This window comes from Homarus americanus, unplaced genomic scaffold (genome assembly GCF_018991925.1).
Source record: "Homarus americanus isolate GMGI-L3 unplaced genomic scaffold, GMGI_Hamer_2.0 scaffold41027, whole genome shotgun sequence".
Lineage (NCBI taxonomy): Eukaryota > Metazoa > Arthropoda > Malacostraca > Decapoda > Nephropidae > Homarus > Homarus americanus.
Window position 1 is genome coordinate 1,261,198 of NW_024745073.1, and position 21,024 is coordinate 1,282,221.

At 36.0% G+C, this 21,024-nt stretch overlaps 1 protein-coding gene across 13 annotated transcripts; it reads left to right on the plus strand.

Moving 5' to 3' along the window:
- The first annotated feature begins 1,892 nt into the window (after nt 1-1,892).
- Nucleotides 1,893-19,883, plus strand: LOC121878326 (putative sodium-dependent multivitamin transporter). 13 transcript variants are annotated; one of them, XM_042384464.1, is made up of 14 exons: nt 1,931-2,032; nt 2,833-2,920; nt 3,487-3,557; nt 4,029-4,213; nt 6,670-6,891; nt 8,118-8,241; nt 8,615-8,828; nt 10,032-10,151; nt 10,632-10,782; nt 11,111-11,257; nt 11,640-11,861; nt 12,367-12,689; nt 13,433-13,625; nt 14,231-19,883. In XM_042384464.1, the coding sequence occupies exons 4-14, from the start codon at nt 4,094-4,096 to the stop codon at nt 14,315-14,317; spliced, it is 1,923 nt and encodes a 640-aa protein (XP_042240398.1). In that variant the 5' UTR covers nt 1,931-2,032; nt 2,833-2,920; nt 3,487-3,557; nt 4,029-4,093; the 3' UTR covers nt 14,318-19,883. The 13 variants fall into 13 exon arrangements, with proteins under 13 accessions (XP_042240396.1, XP_042240397.1, XP_042240400.1 ...); XM_042384467.1 differs by having other exon boundaries at nt 4,155-4,213; XM_042384465.1 differs by having other exon boundaries at nt 2,833-2,896; nt 4,032-4,213.
- Nucleotides 19,884-21,024: the final 1,141 nt, after the last annotated feature.

Below are 21,024 nucleotides of genomic sequence, written 5' to 3' on the forward strand. Positions count from 1 at the left end.
ACCCGAGCGAGTAACAGGACGAACTATTACACAAAGACCAGTCAAATTTACCACAAAACTACAGACAGGCTATCTACACTGGAAGAAGAAACACAAATTTATACGTCAACCATAATATAGCTTAATTGCTACAGCCCCGCCAAGGTCAGGACCACAACAAATCGTAATTTAATTTTAATCTAATTATAAGTAGTCTCGGTGCAAAATCGTTGCCATTTGTAATTATCAAAATTATTGTATTTTGGCTTAAGTTAGTCAGAAAAATAAATGACTGGACCTAATTTGACGGAGAAAAACTATATTCCCTGAACACGCGCCAGTATACTACAGTACAGTACGCTACCTCGCTAAAGACCCTGAAATTGGGTAAGTGATTATACAGTACTTTTACGAACTGATGATCATATGAGCAATGTGCTAAATGTTCTTTGTGAGGATGATATTAGTATACTAGCAGTCTTTGTAGATTAATGAATGAAGAAAACCGAATATTATCTTTAAACAACGATTTTACTGAAAAAAAAAAGTTTGTAACTATCTATCGCTGTACAGAACTATATATCCCGGTGGTAAAAGTGATTTCACAAACTCTGCTTTACTTTTACCAATTTTCTCTTTAAAGATGATGATTAAAATAAGTAAATAAATTAATAAACATATAAATATTAAGGTATATACCATTCCACAGTTATCGTCAGTAACCCCAGGAACCACACTGAATAACACTAGAAGTATTTTCAATCACTTAATGGAACATATATGAATTATTGAGTTATTCTGTTCAAGTTAAATATTTACAATACCAGTCGCACACACACATACTCCCTCACTATGTATTCACGCCTGTTACACACTGTATCCGCACCACTTGTCACTCACACACTCACTATGTATTCACACGACCTGTCACACTCACTCTATGTATTCACACCACCTGTCACACACACACTCCTTCGCTATATATCCACACCTGACACATGTATCCATACCACCTGTCACACATGCATAATAATCCCTTACTCTATACAACATCACCCCCACACCCGTCATCCAACAAGCATAAACATTGCAATTTGCACCTCATCATTATCATTCACTGGACTTAATTGCCAGGAATGTTACTGTAAGGGAGGAGGATGGCGAGGTGGACTCTGAAAGTAGAACCTTTACAATTGACTCACAAATATGTAACAAGGACAGGGAAAACAGAATGAGGGAGTGTTGTCCGAAAATTGCGGTGATAAACTTAACTACATCGGTTAATATCGTGTCTGGCATTGGAAACAACACATCATCTGCTTCAGTGCTGGAGGTAACATTATTGTGCGACAGAGTGAGGATCGATGATTTTAGGAAGGTTCTGTACTACTGTATACAAGGCTACTGTAGCGATTATTAGAAGTTTCTTTGTATCATTTATTTCAATAAACCATAAACAGAGAAAGTGAAATAAGAAAAGAGACTGAACTATAGGTCGATGGTGTAATATTGATAAAGAAGAGGATAACGACATTATCAGAACATGACCCAGTTAGGTTTATTAGGCCAACATATACAGGTGTACAGTACACAGCGGATCCTACGCATACTAACAAGACAGATAAGCCTACTTAAAACCTTTGTATTTAAACATACACGAAAAACGTTGCACAAACCAGTCGTAAATGTTCAAGCAATTCTACCTCTCGCAGTTGTCCCATTGATTTATTCAGGACTTGAAATTGCCGCCATATTGCAACATCGCCATGAAGTCAGTACGAAGACGCCATAATCATTGAGTCAATAAAGCTATTCTAAGAATACTTATGCTATCATTCTTTGAGTTGATCTTGGTGTCCAAATATAGAGCAGTGTTACCTTGTTGCATGAAGTGAGTTGAGTGCGCGCGCATATTATAATAGTGGTGTGAGAACCATGAGGCCAGCCAGACCCGAAACCGGCGCCGGGAGCAAGGAGAGGGTCTGAGAGTTACAAGTTAGTCTTTTAACACTAGTGTCAAGGGAGGGACGTGTCGCCTGCTGCAGTAGATAAGGTGAGTTAATCTCGTGGTTGATAGACTTGTTATTTGAATACGTAACCACTTAAACATTTACAACACCTCATGTTTTAAGGAAAAAAATTTTGAAATCATACGTCCAGGAATTTATTAAATCGTAAAATTCTGCTTTCGATGACGCAAACCCGTACACACTGAGTTTGTTTTCTTTACATCACTGGCCGGCATGGAGCTAAGTTTGAATTTCCAAAATGTTGTTTGTTTTAAGAAGATAATACTGATGCTTATCTTTTCGGTATCCGCTTTGCCATTTATCTACGGTTGGCCAGTTCTCTTTTAACGCGATTGACAACTACAAAACTAGGCACGTACAGGTTCTTCGATGCACCTAAATAAGTACCTGTGTAAGTCAAGCCTGTCTCAATATCCTCTGAAAGGATAATTTAAGAGCTCACAATCCTAAGGCAAAGATTATCGGTTACAATTTTCTGTTCTGATAACCGTTATCTATCGTGTCCTTAAGATTCCGGGACATTCAATAGGTAAAATGTACAAGCTATTACGTGACCAGTCATCAGATCAGAGGGAAGAAGTGTAGGCAAATGCATTACCACTGGGGTTGACCTCTGCACTGTGTCTGCAGTCTGCAGGTGTTTACGGCGCGTCTTGTACGAGTAAGCTTTTTATTCCTGGTGCTTGACATTAGTCTTAGAAAATGAATATTGAGAACTAATTTCCATAATAGTAACTGTTGTGTGAATTACACATTATCATCATAAAGTAAATTTATGTATTGTATGTAGAAGATTTATAAAACGTTTGTTTACATTCATCAGCTGACTGTGACGTCATGGTGGGACCATGTGTAAGAGGATTGCCAAGGTTGATGCTGAGACGAATGTACTAAAGTCATTTATCACGTTCGTATGTATGAGAAGGGTTGATAGTTAATACTATTTTATTTGATATGTCGTCGGGCTATGTGTACAGTGCCCTTCTGACTTAATAATAGGGAATATTGATAAGCTGGCATCACCCCAGGAGCCAGCTACCTAACGTACCGATGTAATGTAAGCGAGGTCATGTAACACTATCTCGTCACTATTCTCTACGTCTCTCATGCAGCGGGAGACATGAGTTTTTTATTCTTGCCTTTTTGGAATTTAAGAACAGAGAACCATCTTACTATCTCTGCTGACAAATAGAACGGAGTCACCTTGGAGAATATAGGACTACAGTACATTACTTAAGTGTTTAGTTAATTTACTGTACATGTGCATTCATTTTTAGTGATATTCAATGTTTTTCATATATTTAAATCATGGAATGACATAACAGATGAATTTCAATGTACTGTACCTAATGATACAGGAAATGTGTAGGTTGTCATATATGAGAAATGTTGGAAAATCTATTTGGCAAGTAGTCAGGAGGCTGTTGTAATGACTTTAGAACTGCAACGGTATTCATAATTGATTTTTTTTTCTCAGGCTTGCGAAGAGGAGAGGATGATAGAAATAAAAGACTGGAATATACAACAAGAAGAAAGTTTAAAAGAAAAGTAATTTTGAAATAGTTTATGAAATTTTGGGTAGATCATTCAGATGGCTTGCCAGATTGGTGTCCTATACTTTCAGGAAGATTAGCACAAAATATTGAACCTCAGTCTATTTCAAAGTAAAAGTCTTAAGCAGTTCATAATTTTCAATGGTTTCATTTGTACCATAATTATCATCAGTAAATGCCTTAAGGGGTTAAAATAATAGATGCAGTATTACCCGTTTGTTTGCTAATGGCTGAACAGGTCCCAGAAAACATTGTGTGTTGATCCTTGTGTCTGTCATGTTGAGAATTCGTTTTAAGCGAGAGCATCAGCCCTCTTGTTCCGAATGATTAGTAAAGCTTATGCTGGTATAAGGACCTGGAACATATATGACATGATTAATAAGTCCAACTGTTAATTCTTGATGATTTTTGCAATAAAATTATTTCCGAATAGTCTTAGTTCATGCGTTCAATTGTGTTTGGTCAGTAGAGGAAGAACAGTTTACTCCAGCTATTCAGAGGCTCAGTAGCTCCTAAGGAAAGACTTTGAAGATGGAGGGGAAATCATATTTTGGCATTACGGATTACATCATCTTTGCCCTGGTCCTGGCAGTGTCTTCAGTCATTGGGATCTACTTCAGGTTCACTGGAGGAAAACAGAAGACATTTAAGGTAAGTTAAGAGGACATGTTTATGTAAATCCACCTCTTTATATCCTTAATAATTTCTAACAAGACCTGTACCATAATGTAATACAGTATATTTTTTTTTATTACATGGGTGGCATATCTGGTTATGGAGTTAATGATGATTTAATAATCAGATGTGAAGCAAATTACACTAACCAACTACTCTATATACTTAAAAAGGTGTAAGGTTCATTTATGAAACGGATCACACCACATTAACCCGTTGGCTGTACCTAACTTAACCATTAACCTAACACTCATATGGTGTTTTGATTAAATGTGGTTGGTTGGTTTAGTCTGCAGTTTATATGTAGCTATTTAAAACTACTGTTTTCTTTACTCCCCTCCCATATTTGTATTTAACGTATTAAAACAAATATAATGTCGTAAAGATTCCATAAAAAATTATTTGTGGACCATTAACGAGTCCGGATCACTGGTGTCGCCTCGGCAGTGTAGTGGTTAATGAAACAATGTGATGCTCAACTGGCTTGTGTGTGATCCCAGGGCAGACTGAGCAGGTTCCCATGACAGTTCTAGTCAGACTGTGGGGTAGAAAACCTCGACCCATGTGACCCTTATCTCAAATAGATGGGCATTTACCCTACCTTGTGTGTGTGTGTGTGTGTGTGTGTGTGTGTGTGTGTGTGTGTGTATATTTTAGGGGGGAGGATGGTTATATGTTACAAGGTCGTTGATACAGAGGTCTAGGATAACTAAACTAACTCTCCTTAGTATTTTACAGTAGTTTGTTGATCAGCCCCAAAAGAAAAGAAAATACATTCAAGTGATAAGATACTGTATTTTCCTTTGTTGCCATCTACTTGTTAAGATAAGGAACTGGTAAAAAAATAAAAGTTTTCGTGTTCTATATAAATTATGTAAAATCTTGAAATTCTGAAACTCATTATGAATTTTATTGACAGAGGAGTATTTTGAGATACGTGTAGTTATGGTTAATTTTCTTTGTGCCAGCTTGAATTTTGGCAATGGCTCCTGTGTTACTATAAAGGATGATGCAAAGTACTGGTACATGAATATTGTGTAAAGAACCTTAATACTACATCCACTAATCAGAAGTTTGGTCAGCTACTCCTGAAGATGCTTAGGTAATGGTTATGTACAGTATACTGACAAGCTCATCCAGATCATCTGCAGATTTGCTTCCCTTGCTTATTTCACTTAATGATTAAACACCCTAACTTTACCTGGGTTGGTTAGGTTAACTTTAAGGTGGTTAATCTTAAGGGGGCCTACAGTAAGCTGGGGGTTCAATCTTCAGATTATCTACTCATCCTGTACATGTGAGCATTGAACATTTTCCATCAATCAGTTGGATATTAAGGTTAGTCTTTGTTTAGAACATACATCAGTAACACGGGTATTGAATAAGTACAGTCTGTCTTGTGCACAGTGGAGGAGCTTTGACCTCACGGATACACTCACACTCTGTAGATAAAGACTTCTTGCTCTGCAGATTATCTCACACTTGAATTACTGTTATCTCTTGCTCTGAAAGTAATCTTATTTTTTCCTTCTAATCTTGACATTGTAGATTAATTTTACCTGCAGCCTGTAGAAGTAGAACCATGGTCACATTTAGACATGTGGGGACCCCGTAGGTATAAAGATGTTTGGAAATAATATCTGTTATGATTCATGACTACCTTTATTATACATAAAATTTTACATCACAGTTTACAGAAAGTACATCAGCTTCATTCCCTGATGTTGCTAACAGTATAGAACTGAGTTAAGTTGCCAAAGTTGCCAGATTCCATTACTCGTGTATCACCTACGGTAGTTTTAAATTTATAGTTAATTCACAGGCTACAAAACAGTGAATGAAATATTTAGCCACTGTCATCCATTGCAGATTGCTGTCATATGTACAAGGTTACCATCCTGGAAGAGTTCTGATGACTGATTTTTTTTTTTTTTTTTTTAGCCTGCACTAACATGGGTCAGCAACACATTGACTGTGTGGATTGCGGACACGTTTGGGACACAAACAACGAAGTCAAATTAAAAGAGTGTACTGTGAAAATAGCTTTGTCATTTACCCTGTTTTGGGAGAGTTTTATTATTGTTAAAAATCTTCTTTATGGGGGCCTGGTACAGCTAAAGAGTCAATCAAAGAAGTTTACCTAAATTAGAAATTTAACTAAATTAATACAATTATGTCTGTAATAATGGCACCAACCCCTGGGTAAGAGGCAATGGATAGGTGATGTAGGTGAGAGGCATAGGATATTGAATACTTGTAGCTCTGCTCTGGGTGAGGAAATTATTTCTTTATCACAGAAAGGAGCAGAAAAAACAGCGTGTAATGATAGAGGAGGTGGAGGTGATGAGTAACTGGCATCTGCACTGCCAGGTGCTAGTGATTGGCTGATGTTTTTATAAGTAAGGAAGTTTAAATGCCTCATTTGTTTTCAGGAATACTTGCTGGCAGACAAGAGTATGTCAGTCCTCCCAGTTGCATTTTCTCTCATGGCATCGTTCATGTCTGCCATCACCATCTTGGGAGTGTCCAAAGAGAACTACATGTTTGGGACACAGTTTGTAGTCATCAACATTTCATACATCATTTCTACACCTATTGTATGCTACCTGTATTTGCCGGTATTCTTCAGACTGCAGAACATCAGTGTGTATGAGGTATGTTCTATATATAAAATGATACTGGGTACCTATACTCCTTTTATTGTCTAGTTTTTATTTATAACCAATAGGCTATCAATGAATGACCTGCAACTTCTGTCACTACCAAACCTTTTTGAGCTGTAGCAGCAGTACACATTACTCATGTGGGCAATGTTGATGTTGCAAACAGCCGAATCAGTTTTCTGGACTTGTGATTCTCTGGGTGTTTCATTCAATCAAGGAGTCATCCAGTTTCAGGATATTTATATACAGGTACAGCAATTCTATGCAGTATACAAATAAAGCACAACAAGCTCTTAATGTCTATTTTATTGCTAGCTTGGAAGTTGACTGTAAATAGAAGCAGTTTTGGTATAGAAAAATACTGTAGATACTGTATGTAGTGAAGCATCTTATTGGAATCCTGATGTGTAGACTTACCATTCATAAACTCGGATGACCTCCAATAGGTTTTTCAATAAATGTTTGTTATATGTTGAGGTAAAGTTTATTAATTTTCAGTAAGATTAGTGACATGATAAAATGTTGACACCAAATGACTAAAATGTTTCAGCATGTAATAAACTTGCAAGACATTAACAAGTTCATAAATGACTGCCCATAACAAGTTCATAAATGACTGCCCATATGTTACTCATCTAACTTATATAGTATTTAACAGGTATCCCTCACTATATGAATGGGTTAGGTTCCTTGAAAACCATTCGTTATGTGAATATTTACAGATCAAAGGACTTAATGTATGGCAAGAATAGGGTTTGATTCCCCATTGACAAGAAAACCCCAATATTGTATTATACTGTACTGAAATTTTTTTAATTAGGTTCACAAACTACAAGAAAACCCCAATATTATACCTAAAAGCAATAAATCAGTTAATCAACAAAATCTATCTAACTACTGTACTGTAATTTAAAGCCTAACACATTAAAAAAATTAGTAAAATATAAATTTGGTAAATTACCCGTAAGGGACCATATTCGTGTTAGTGACAATAACTTTCGTAAAGTGAGAAAGAGGTGTGGTAGAATAGTCAGAGTGAATATTCGTCTAGTGGGGGATACCTGTTTCCCTGCATTGTCTCCATCTGTCTATATCGACTTGTCTATCTATCTTTCTATATCTAACTGTCTCCTGTCTATCTGTTTATCTATTTTTATTTATCTGTACTACTGTATCTGTATCTATGCTGTATATTTATCTAATTCAAATTTTTGCAGTACCTGGAGAGGAGGTTTGGGTTACTGACTCGGCTGTCTGCCTCTATCGCCTTTTCTCTCCAGATGACCCTTTACATGGGCATAGTGTTGTATGCACCGGCACTTGCTCTCTCGGCCGTCACAGGTTAGTTTATAATTTGCGAAGGTGGGTGAGGGGCTGACACTATAATGTATTACTACACTTCAACAATTAAGGTTATAATTCATCATTTCACAATTTATCAGGTGGTTGGTCTTGGGTTAGTCTATGAGAGGAATTACTAGCAAATGACATCTTGGCAAAATATCTAAATACGTTCAGTAGAACGAGTAGATTATTACGCTGTACTGTCTTAACTTATTTTAAGAGTACATTTTAAGGTAATGCTGCCACTCCCCAATACTCCTCTCTGGTTACCAACTCAGTAGTAGTAATATATACGAGTATAGTAATTGGAAAAGAAGATGAATACAGGAGAACAGACCAATAGTATTAATATAAATTTTCTTGCCTTCAGGAGTATCTTTGACTTGGTCCATCATTGCCGTTGGGGTGGTGTGCACCTTCTACTCCACTCTTGGGGGAATGAAGGCTGTCTTGATCACCGATGTCTTCCAGTCGTTGCTTATGTTTGTTGCAGTTTTTGCTGTGGTAACTCGTGGTGTGATGGACTTTGGTGTTGCTGACATTTTCAGGATTGCCAGTGAAGGTGGCAGATTGGAGTTTACGAAGTGAGTTTTAATTGTAAGGCAGCTTAAGAAATCTTCCCAATGCCTAGTAACCCTTTCAAGGCAAAAAGTTCCTCATATAGAATGGTCCGCCTCTGGTAGTTGATACGGACGTGCCATATGAGGAACACAAACATTCACTCTCTTTATACCGTATTTCATGCCATATAAGATGCACGTTTTTGTCTGAAAAATGGCAAAAGATTTCAGTCTGCATCCTAAATGTGAAGTTGCTGTCTCCATTAGGCTAAATTCTATGTAGTCTGACAACAGAATTAAAATTATGGTATTGCTTAATTAAAAACATAACATTATTATGACTTTGTCAATTAAAAAAGGAATTACTGTACCTATATACGTATATAAAAGCTGGATTTATAACTACTGATGATGATGGTAACCTGAAACAACTAGCTTCTTTATGGCACCCTACTCTTCAGAGATAAGCATTTGCCATCTTTTAATGTCATACCTGCAACATTTATCTTTAAATCAATAAATACCTGATTCAAATGAATATTTAAAGATAATTTACTTTTCACATTTGCATCTGTTAATATCACTGGCGGTGTTGTTGCCAAGTTAGACTCGTCGCTGTAGCCACCAGTATAGTATATAATAACAACAGGACTAAGGCTGTATTTAAGGCCTTTAGGACTGATGGATATTAACCCAGGAATGTGTTGCAAAAATTGGATATTTGTTCACCTTTCAGCCCCTGTGGTGTGAGAAGTATGGTAGTAAGGGTGTAGTAAAGATATGGTAGGTGGAACACATGCACATTCCCCACCAGGAACATCTGTTGAACCTCTGTTTATGTGTTGTGGAGATTAATGTAATCAGATCTTATCATTGATCAATTGCTCTAAAACTATTAATTTTCCTGTTGATAGAGATTGTACTTGGCATTATTATGTTGTTGCTCTATGTCTTTTAACTTTAAATTGAAAACTCCATACAGTATACTACTCTAATTGCTTGGTAACCTTTGCAATAACCTGTAATTAATTTCATCATTCAACTGAATGTGGACAGTCTGTAAAAAGTGTACTGTATAGAAGTACATGTATGTGAATCGGCCATTATTTCCATATATAATCTTTGATATACTGTACATGTTGTTGTCTGTGTATGGTACTTCATCATGAACACAGCAGTATGTTACCCCCAGTCATTGCATCATTCTTGTTTTTACTGTGGTTGCAGCTTGTCGCCTGACCCTCGAGTGAGACACACTTTATGGAGTCTAGGTATTGGTGGATGCTTCACTTACTGCTCCCTGTATGGGGTGAACCAGGCCCAGGTCCAGAGGCTTCTAACTATTAGGTAAGTTAAGGTTTTATATGATGGAACATAAAAGGAGGACCAGTTGTTGATGAGTTCAGGTCAGGAAGTTTTGAATACTACCAAGTTCAGCACAAGATAGGTATACGAAAACAATTTTCTAGAATACAGTACTTGTATATGTAATAAAATATTGATATTGAAGCAGTTTATTTGGCCAGAAAACCACTGATACAGATTGGACAATAACAACAGCATTGACCTGGCTGAGCCAAGTGAGAGCCTGAACCCTCATAGTGGATGTATAAACTCATTTAACATTGTTCCTTGTATGCATTTGTACTCTAGTTGACAGATGTGTTAATGTTGTCAGTGTAGTGGTAGTTTTCATAATTAATGTGGCATATTTGATTAACTGGGACCTGCCATTCCTCCCCATCTTAGGTTACAAAGCTTTTACTGTAATATTCTTATATTACAGGAGATGAATATCAATTAATGACTAGCTTTGATGTTCCTCAGAGATCTCCATCGAGCTCAAGCTTCACTCTGGGTCCAGTGGCCTATTCTTACTCTCCTTAGTCTGTCTACATCATTTGCTGGGTTGGTGTTGTATGCTCAATACCAAACCTGTGACCCCATCAAGAATGGCCGTATCTCTCAGTCTGACCAGGTATACTTTTAACCATAACACACTTTTAAGTGTAATACTGTACCCTATAATTGACTTTTCTGAAGTAAGTGGAAATGTCAAGTTGTTGTATCTGTACCACTAAATACACTTATTTTATTCTAACTAGATTTAGTGTGATACTGTATATACTATTCATAAACATTGTCTATACTGTACACATTTGCAATAAGGACATTAATATTTCTATACAACATGTGAAAACTGAATTGAAATGGTTTTTATCTTCAAAGTATTTTTAGTCATACAACAGTTAGAATTAGTGTTGCATGGTACACATTGTATTGGTTCAAACTTTCCCTCAAACCAGTTGTTACCACTGTATGTTGTGGAGACTATGGGGATGGTACCAGGGCTCTCAGGACTGTTTGTGTCAGGAATCTTCAGTGGTTCCTTATCAACAGTGTCTTCTTCTGTAAATTCCCTGGCTGCCGTCACAATCTACGACTTCATTCTGGTGAGTAAATTCCATCGGATAGTGCTTAAGGTATATATTTGTCACTTATTCTTACCATTATTAGCCATTTTGTTCTGAAATATTATAAATCGGTGTATGGTGTTTATTTCTTTATATTAAACAAACATAGAGCTTGTCTTCAGTTTGTATTCATGAAGTTTGAAATATAATAAGGTTAATATTTGAAAAAATTATATTAGCAAAGCTGCCCGATCTTTTGTGACAATATCCATATGTTTATGATACAGTACATGTCGGACATGAAGTTAACAAAAGGTTCACTAAAGTTAACATGAAGTTTGAGAGGATTATTGTGTAATGCTGAATTTTTTTCTCCTCCCGACAAGGATTTACAGCATTTTCATTATATCATATTCCACAGCCTTTTGTACCAAGCCACCTGGGTTTAAAGGAAAAACAGGCAACAAAAATTAGCAAATTTTTTGCCTGTGTGTATGGCAGCATATGTGTGGCTGTTGCCTTCCTCACACAACTTCTTGGGACAGGAGTCCTTCAGGCCTCCCTCACAATCTTTGGTGCTGTTGGAGGACCTCTCCTCTCGCTCTTCACTATGGGAATGCTGTGCAAGTTTGTTAATCAAAAGGTTAGGCGACACTTGATATTTCATAATGTCTAAGAAATTAATCCAATGTGTAGAAGTTTTCAATGATTTTTTGTGTTCATTGTTTGTCTTAAAACACCTATGTGATGATGTGGAGGAGAAACCAAACTTTGAGGTAAACTAATTAATAAGATTGTTTATTGTTAAAATGAGAGAGTTCTCATACTAACATTGCTGCACGACCTCTTATGCTATATATGTACATATACTGTAAATAACACTCATTCCTATTGATGTTGAAATATGATATTCAGGTGTGTGTAAGAGTATGTGCAGGCTTCTCTTTATGTAAGATTGTGTGTGTGTGTGTGTGTGTGTGTGTACCCGGTGCAATATACAAGTGTAGATGTGTAGAAGGGAAAATGTAAAGAAATGTTTACTTAACTCTGTAATACATACATTACATCATTGTACATGACTTTGCTTTAGGCCTGCCCTCATTACTCATAAGGTTAATAGTAAATTTATAAGTTTCCTTTCTCTGCAGGGTGCTATGTCAGGTCTTATTTTGGGCCTTGTCTTCACTTTATGGATTGGCTTTGGCCAACCAAAGCCTCCACTTCCTTTTAAGCCTCTCTCTACTGAGGGCTGTCCCTCAGTGAACTCTACTGTGGATATACCAGAAATGTTCATTACAGAAATTTCACAGAATGTTGGAAATGAAACTTTTGTGGAGAAAATATTATATTTGTCAACTAATGACTCTGATGTCACTATGTTAGAATTGTCAACACCTCTGTCAGCACCGACCAAAGGTATAACATTACTTCCATCAAACCTTACTGTGATGGATGCTCCACATAAACAAAGGTCAGTCTCTGCATCTTTTAATAAACATATGACCATATTGTATAAAAAAAAATCTTTGTACACTCTGTGACAGTAAGCAAATTTTATTGATATCTAAATGTGAGTATCATTTGCTAGTTTAAATTGTGCTTGATGTAACCCATATACAGGGGTCCCCGACTTAAAAACGCCCACCGATATGAACAGGGTTAAACTTGAAATTTACAGTAATTTATTTACAGTATTTTATTTACCTAATGACTTATTTTTTACTCTCATATTCTGTATTTTGTCATTCTGTTTCTTCTTTTCTCTTAAATTAAGTGATTTTAAATGTATATAAGGACTTAGGTTATGATATACAGTACCGGTAGAGTCTTTTAAACATTGTTCTGTGAGTACAGTATGCACATAGCAGCTTGTCCTGACTTACGTACAAATCCGACTTAAGAATGTCCTCAGGAACGGAACCCGTGGACCCCTTGTACCTTCAAGTGTGACAGATGAAGGTACCTGTATATGAAAATTTTCTGACTTGGGGTGACTTCAGACAGCTCAAAAATGACTTGGGAGGCACAATCCAAATATTATTCATGCATATTTGCAAGATTGCATGATATAAAACTTGTACAGGGAGTTAAACAAATTGAAGAGAACAAATATGTTCCTTCAAGCACAGCTACTCAGTGGCATCTCATATTCTCTAATTCAATTTTTTTTTTTTTTTGTAATTAAACTTTTCGATAATGTCTTTAATTTTACAGCACACCATTCCTACATGAGTTATATGCAATATCGTACATGTGGGTGGCAGCCATTGGGTTCATGACAACTCTGGTCGTGGGTGTAGTAGTCAGCCTAGCCACAGGTGGAAATGACATACTGGACCCAGAGTTGTACTCCTCCTGGGTGTGTTCACAAGCAGCCAGCATATCTGAGAACTTGTGTACTGAGAAGGTGAGAGTACATGAGCTGTTCATTTTCTACAGTCCTCCTTGACTTATATTAGGGTTACAGTCCAGAAAACAGTTTGTAAATTGATCCTTAAAAAATAAAGGGATGCCTACACAGTAGTCCATAAACTCTTGGACATTAAAAGAAATATTTACATATACAAAATCTAGACTTAATACTGTACTTACCAATCAAGGAATTATTACTGTTATAATTAAATTATTTGTGGAAGACACCCACACACAGATGTTCAACTACACCCACAAACATGCACTCTGTTCGGGTTTTCAGGACTTTTTAAAATAATTCTGGTAAATAGAGGAGTGGTCCGAAGCACCTCGGAGTCTGAAAAAGTGAATTCTGTTGTATTGAAGTCTGGTGTACAGTATAGAGGTTCTTTAGTATATAGAAAAAAGCCATAAATTATAACTATTGCAAAATGAAAATAGTTATACAGTATAATTTTGTAAATTGAGGTGTAGCTACGAGTAGAAAAATCTGTACTGTTTTAATTCTTCTTGTCTTATGGTTATTTATTAAAAGTTGACTAATCTGTACCAGTAGTATTTGTGGTAACTACATTATATTTTCTTTCATTCTCATTACAGTGCAACCTCACCAGCAAGACGGGTATTGCACCAGTGTCCTCCTCAACCACATTAAACCCAGAAGTTGAGGAGATGTCTCATTTATGATGTGTGTGTGTAAGTAATGATTACCATGCAGACATTGAACAAAGGAGGGTAAAGCTTGGGGGACTTAAAATAGAGAAAGCTGAGAGGTATATAGGGTGTTTGTGGCCTTAAAATCTTAAGGCACAGTATAGTAATTTAACTGATAATATAAAATTTACAAATGGACTTCTTGCTTGCAAATTTTCTTATAAAATTGAAGAGAAATGTTGTAGTTAAAGACATGGCTTACTGTAGACTTGGAGATCTGAACACACAACTGCAGTGGTCGTTGTTATATTAGATTTTGTCTGTTTTGGTATTTGATCTATTAATGTAATGTTACCTAAGATCTTCATGGTCATTTTATTGCAGTGTAGTGATAATATATATACGTACAGTATTTTTGGTGGTTCTGAACCCTTATTGTGATAATGTTAAGAAGATAAACTAAAAATGTGTTGCTTACTGTTTGGTGGATCAGCTGTAGGATGAGTATTGTGAATCACATAGAAAATAAGTTAAGAATAAATGTATAATAAGAAATGACTTGCATCCGAAGGCTAAAAGTCATATTTATGCACATACCTGAACAATATTATGGTCTGGCTAAATGAGCTTACCTGTAAAATAGTCTTGACTGATATTTTTTGGTATATCCTCATGAACACTGATGGGAATATGTACTACTGTATTGTGTTATGACAGTGGAGTTGTGCCAGGATTCAGGGTCTCAATTATCACCATGTTATTTCACAGGTTGACGATGTTTAGCAAAACAAATTTTTGTAAGTAATTATTTATATATTTGATAATTATATTTTCCTTATTGTAAACATTGCTCAAGTTGATGCTAAACAACTACCGTACTATGGTACTCATTGCATCAACTTCATATTTAATTTATACTGATACATCAAGTTGCTGTCAAGAATTTAGCATTCCACAAAAACTTTGGCAGTGGCAAATACTGTATATTTGTATTGTCAAACTCCTCCATTAATCAATAATCACATAGTTATCTAAATAATAGTTCTCTGTCCATGAGTGTCCCGCATAGAATACAGTATAACAAACTTCTCATAATTCATGGAAGCTATAACTGCAAGTTTTACATAGTAGTACAGTAGTAGGCAAGTAAAAAAAAATATAAGTTAAAAAATAATGTAGAAATTGTGATAATTGTATGAATGTGCTGTATGTCCTATCATCTTGCCTCTCTTGTTCTTGATAGTGTACAATCGAAGACAAAAGTATTGTTCTCATTCTGTCCGATGATCACGTACACCTAGCAAACCTTATTGAAAGCCATGCCACGACTAAATCCTGGTAGTTGGCAAGCCTGAATCCAACAATGAAGCATGTGCCAAATGGTTTACCATTTACGAGATGTTTTCTTCAATTTTCTGGACACGAATTTTGTCTTTGACTGTACAGTATATTTTTGACGGAGAGAATAAGCCAACAGTCAGAGGAGACATTTAAACTTACTGTGTTGTTGGAGACCTCTAGAATATCCATGTTTTACTAAGTTTTGTGTCAGATGACTTGGGTTTACCAAAAAGAAAATAGTCATAGCCTCTAGTGAGCCATTTGTTCAACTGTTATGTCATACAGATTAAAGTCCTCTGGTTTGGCACCCTATGGTCCGGCATGTTTTTTGATTGGCTGGCTTGGCACTAGTTTGTGAAAGTAAAACTACCACTTCCATAAGGTCCACTTTAATACTATTCCCTCCAAACACATTTGATTAAAAATTTATTAAATTTAATTGTTATTTTCAATACAAGCCCATGTTTTGGTACAGTAGTGGAATTTTTCTTCAGCTGACCTAATGTGATTCTGAAATTTCTAAGGTCTGATGCCAGTCTAGTCCCAAGGGTGTGAGATTATAGGGGTTGACCTATATGTATATTGTTGTACAGACAATGTTTCACTCTTGTTCTGATTGTGATTTATAAATTAACTACCAAGGATAAATGTTTATATACTTAACACCTACATTATCCATATATTTGAAGACTTGACTGTTTCCTCTCATCTCTGTGTTCTTAAGTGATTTACCGTACTGTATAGTATGTAGTCTCGTATTTATTTTCTTCATTATTATCGTACCCTAATCAGAATTATGCACAATGTACCGAGTGCACAGGATGTCTGTGTTTTACACTGTGCTGCTGATATAAAGAATATAAATATCTCAACAAACCACTTTATCCACCCATAACAGAGTTTATTTTTTATGCATTATGGTAATTGAAAATGTCAGACAGCAATGCCTCCACCTCTGTGACAGTTAAATATTCTCGACACTATTGTATGTATTTTAGCAGGTGTTAAATTATTTTTTTATTGGATTTTAAAATATTTTGAGATGCAATAGGTGAGCTTACTAGTCAAGAGAAGACAGTCATGTGAGGGAGGTGTTTACATGGTAGCTAACTGTGCTTCCCATTCCTGCAGCTTCAAGTTTGTATTCAAATGTTTGAGAAGTAAATCTCATCGGGCATATTTACCCAAGAGGTTGTGTGATACCATTATATACAACTTTGTATTATTGTCTCCGATGTGAAAAATTACAGACCCGTATTTCTTCTCCACTTCTTAAAGAGTGAGACTAATTTTATATTGCAGAAATGTAATTCATTCAGATGATTGATGGTACTGTAATAGTATATACATACTGTAACCTTACATCTGGATTGAGGAACCCTGTATTGACTAGTAACTAATAGATGGTTTTAATCTTAAAATCTCATTTTAAATATTCTACAATACAGTGCAGTCCATGTGAAGTTATTCAGAACACCTTCCTGTGAGATGAAGTAAGTTGGATCTGGGGTTGTTATTCATGAACAAACATTTTTATAACTGACAAATAAGCAGATTGGAGTTTGCTTATGCTCATAGCAAAATTCAAGGCTTCTGTTTTTAGGAACTTGACAGGTTTACAGATGAGAAATAACAGGTTTCTAATTTATTCAATACAGGGTATACAGTACAGTGCAGTATTTAGATTCTAGTGACAGGTCATTACCCTGGGGTCTGGGTTTATAACCTGCACACTTGCCGGCTAATACAATTGCTTGATATAGATATCATTAAAAAAAAACATGATTTTTAGGATCAATCCTCCATTTTGAAGGGATTGCTCCTTCAATCTAATTGTAGAAATTCCAAAACTTCTACTGTTAGTGTATGTTATTGATGAGTGATTCCCCTTTATTAATGCTGTAGATAGTCAGTTACAGTGAAGAAAGTACGTAATAAAAGTGATTTATTTTTTTTTACACACATGAATTAGTGATAACATTACCGGGTAAATACTGTATGCTTTCACACTGGAGTCTTAAAATTGTGAACTTATTTTTGTGCCGTGTTATATTTACATAAACTGTGCCCGAGATGTGTGCTATAATTATACTTTTACATGTAGTTACCAGCTTTGTGCTGTGGTATGTTTGATAGTAAAATATTTTATAAAGAGTTGTTGCTTCTATGAACTATTGGTCTAGGCATGCAAGAAGGATTGAGAAATATAAGTGATAATGTATAAACAGAATTATAGTCATTTATGTGTGTTTAGGACCAATTATCTAAATTAACCTCTTCTTAGGGAGATGTATCAGTAATAATCTTATGATACATTAAAGCGAGTTACTTTTTTTTTTGTTCACATCTCTCAGATTAAAGAACTAGATTCATTCTAATTATCTGCTTATCCATTTCACCTCACTAAACACCCTATTTTTATGAAGAGGAATTTAATCAGTCCTATACCAATTTTCAAGTAAAAAATAGCAACTAAAGTTAAAAGAATTAAACATGTTAAATCCTTGGCCCAAACCAAATACTGTACTGTGATAGAGTAGTAATGCACATACAGTATCTCTAACTGATATGGCAACGATTCAGGTCCTGCTTGGCCCAGGCACGTGAGAGGGGTTGTGTTCTCCAGTGTGACACTACCAAACATCACAGGTTTCCCAGACTCTGGTTCCTTCTGTAATAACACTGGATGAACCAGTCGCCCAAACACCTATAGTACAGTAAGCTGATTAGTGATGAATTGATAAAAGGGGAAAAAATATATATAAAAAAACTGAAGTGGATCATGTAACTTCCCAGAACTTAAGTACAGTATATACCTCCTTCACTGACCGTGCTCCACACTGGCTTCTGCTGCACGCTACTCTCATCACATGATCTCTGACTATTTTTATAATGTATACATTTTAGTCTCATTTTTATTTCACTGAAGTGTGCTTGTTTAGTGCATTTTCAAGATTGGTTATTTTTTCTCCCATCTTATAATTTAGATATAAGTCTATATTCTTACACTGATCTCTGTTATATAGGTTAATCAAAGAAATTTTGCAATACAATATGCCCAAATGTAGCTGTACCTAAGTTTGCAAGGCTTCCTTTAATCTGCAAATAGATGGGCCTTGAGTAGAAAAACTAAGACAAGTGGGAAGTAAACCCTTGCTTAAATACATTATTGACTCGTATATTTGTGGTCATCTTCATGAAGGGTGTTAAGGCCAAGTGGTTATACAGCTCCAACTGTCATAAAGGTCGCTGATTCACACCCATGGCACCCCCAGTAAGGGCAGTGCCAGTCACGCTGCCTCCTGGTGTACTGAAGGTTTAGTTTTTAGTAGATAGTGTGCTGTACCCATACTGCACCTAACTAGCTGTCAGACCAATGGGACATATTTTAAGTAATTCAACTTCAAGAAAGCTTGTCCAAGAGTGATTTTATTGACAAAGTCTTCCAATAATAAAGTGCAATTAGACATTTAGAATTATCAAAAGATTTAGAATTAGTTCTTTATGTAACAGGATACATCAATTATGGTCCTGAAAAAAAATTCATAGCATTGATGTTAGATGTTTAAGTGTCGAAGTTGTATATCTAGATTAATGTATTTTGTTGGCATTGGGCCAACAGCCAGTTACTTATAGTTTTGCACATCACCATATGAGTGATGCACATTTTCTCCCTTCTTGAAGGAAGGGACAACAGTGATGATGAAGATGTCAGAATTGTGAAGAAACAAGCAAATTAACTTTACATTAGTTTGCAATAGAAATAATAAAGATTCGACCCTCTCCATGTTCCATAAGTAAAGGAAAAAATATAGATAACTGTAGGTAATATTAAGAGTATTACAGGATATGATAATGATGGTACTGTAACGTGCTGTTACTGTATATGGAATATCCAAGGTCAGTTTTATTTACCCAGTGACCTGAGCATCAGGGGCAACTTACTTTACTAGTGAAATATGTTCTTCACTGCATGGTAATTAGAGGGATCACCTGAAGATTAACCCCAAGTAAATTTCACCATATTAACCTAACAATAATTTTGCACATTAACCCCCCCCCCCCAAGGCAGAATTAGGGCCCTTTAATCATCAGATGAAATAAGCTTGAGGCCTAATCTTCAGCTGATCCAATTAATGTTACAAATCAGAAAAAAGTCTTCACAATTTAGCATGAATAATAACACCATAGCTCTCTGCCCATGGAATAAAACCTAATTGCATATTGTATCTATGTAATAAAGAAGTGAATCCCTTAATATACAATATAAGTGAATTCCTTGATAAATAATACTAACGAGCAGATAACTGGCGAAGGGGATAAAAGTAAAGAAGCCTGCCCAAAGTTTCATCCTGCATGGGGTCCGATCACTATGCAGTGAATTCCACCATACAGTATATAGTCAATAATAATAATAATGACTGATATTTCGTCAATTTGCCCAAGGATAACTGAAAAAGCTTTTGAGATTCTTATTTTCAGTACAGTCCTAATGCCAACAGCACTAAGTAATAAATAGCTATCAAATAGGGAGGTACCACCGCCTGGAAAGGTATTGGAAGCATGTGTTAACCAATGGTAGACCCTGCTGCCTTATGGCATCTCAAAAATTGTGACCAAGTCCCAAGTTGCTGATCTGACTGACAATCTGCCTCATTTACACACTTGCAGGGTCTCAATTATTACTCTTTGGCAACAGCATATACAATACAATACAGTATATCGTTTCTTACTCTTGATCCGTTTAATTTTTTTAATTCGATATTTATATTTGTATGGTGCAATTTGTTTTTTTTTTTCTCGCACTCCTCTCCGGCCCTCCTGTGGGTTAAATGACCTGTGCCCGAGGTGGGCTAACCCCCCCGGCACTAATGTGGGTTAAATGACCTGTGCCCGAGGTGGGCTACACCCCCACCCCCCACCCCACGGCCCTCCTGTGGGTTAAATGACCTGTGCCCGAGGAGAGCTAACTCCCCATTAAAAAAATCTGGTGGATACTCAAGTTTTTCTATCAGAAACCTCCCAGGGCAAACTTTTTTTTTAGAATGGAACGAGCTGATAAGTGGATGAGAATAAGACATGTTAAAATGGAAAATGCTAAACGATATATTTCGTGGTAACATTCAAACATTAATTAGCTTTGTCAGTATCCTGAAATTGGCTTTAAAGTTTGTAGCCCACTTATACTGAAGAAATATTCCATAAGAACGTAGGAGTCCCTAAAAATAGTGCGATGATAATTAAGCCTAATATCAAAGCCTCTAAACTCTAAAGGGTTAAAAACAGTTGTTACAAGATGGAGTTATAGTTCTTTATTAGACATTCCTTGCTACTCTAAAACTCACGTATACTGTCGACTTCATGATATATTTTTTAATGTTTTTAGGATTCATAAATAC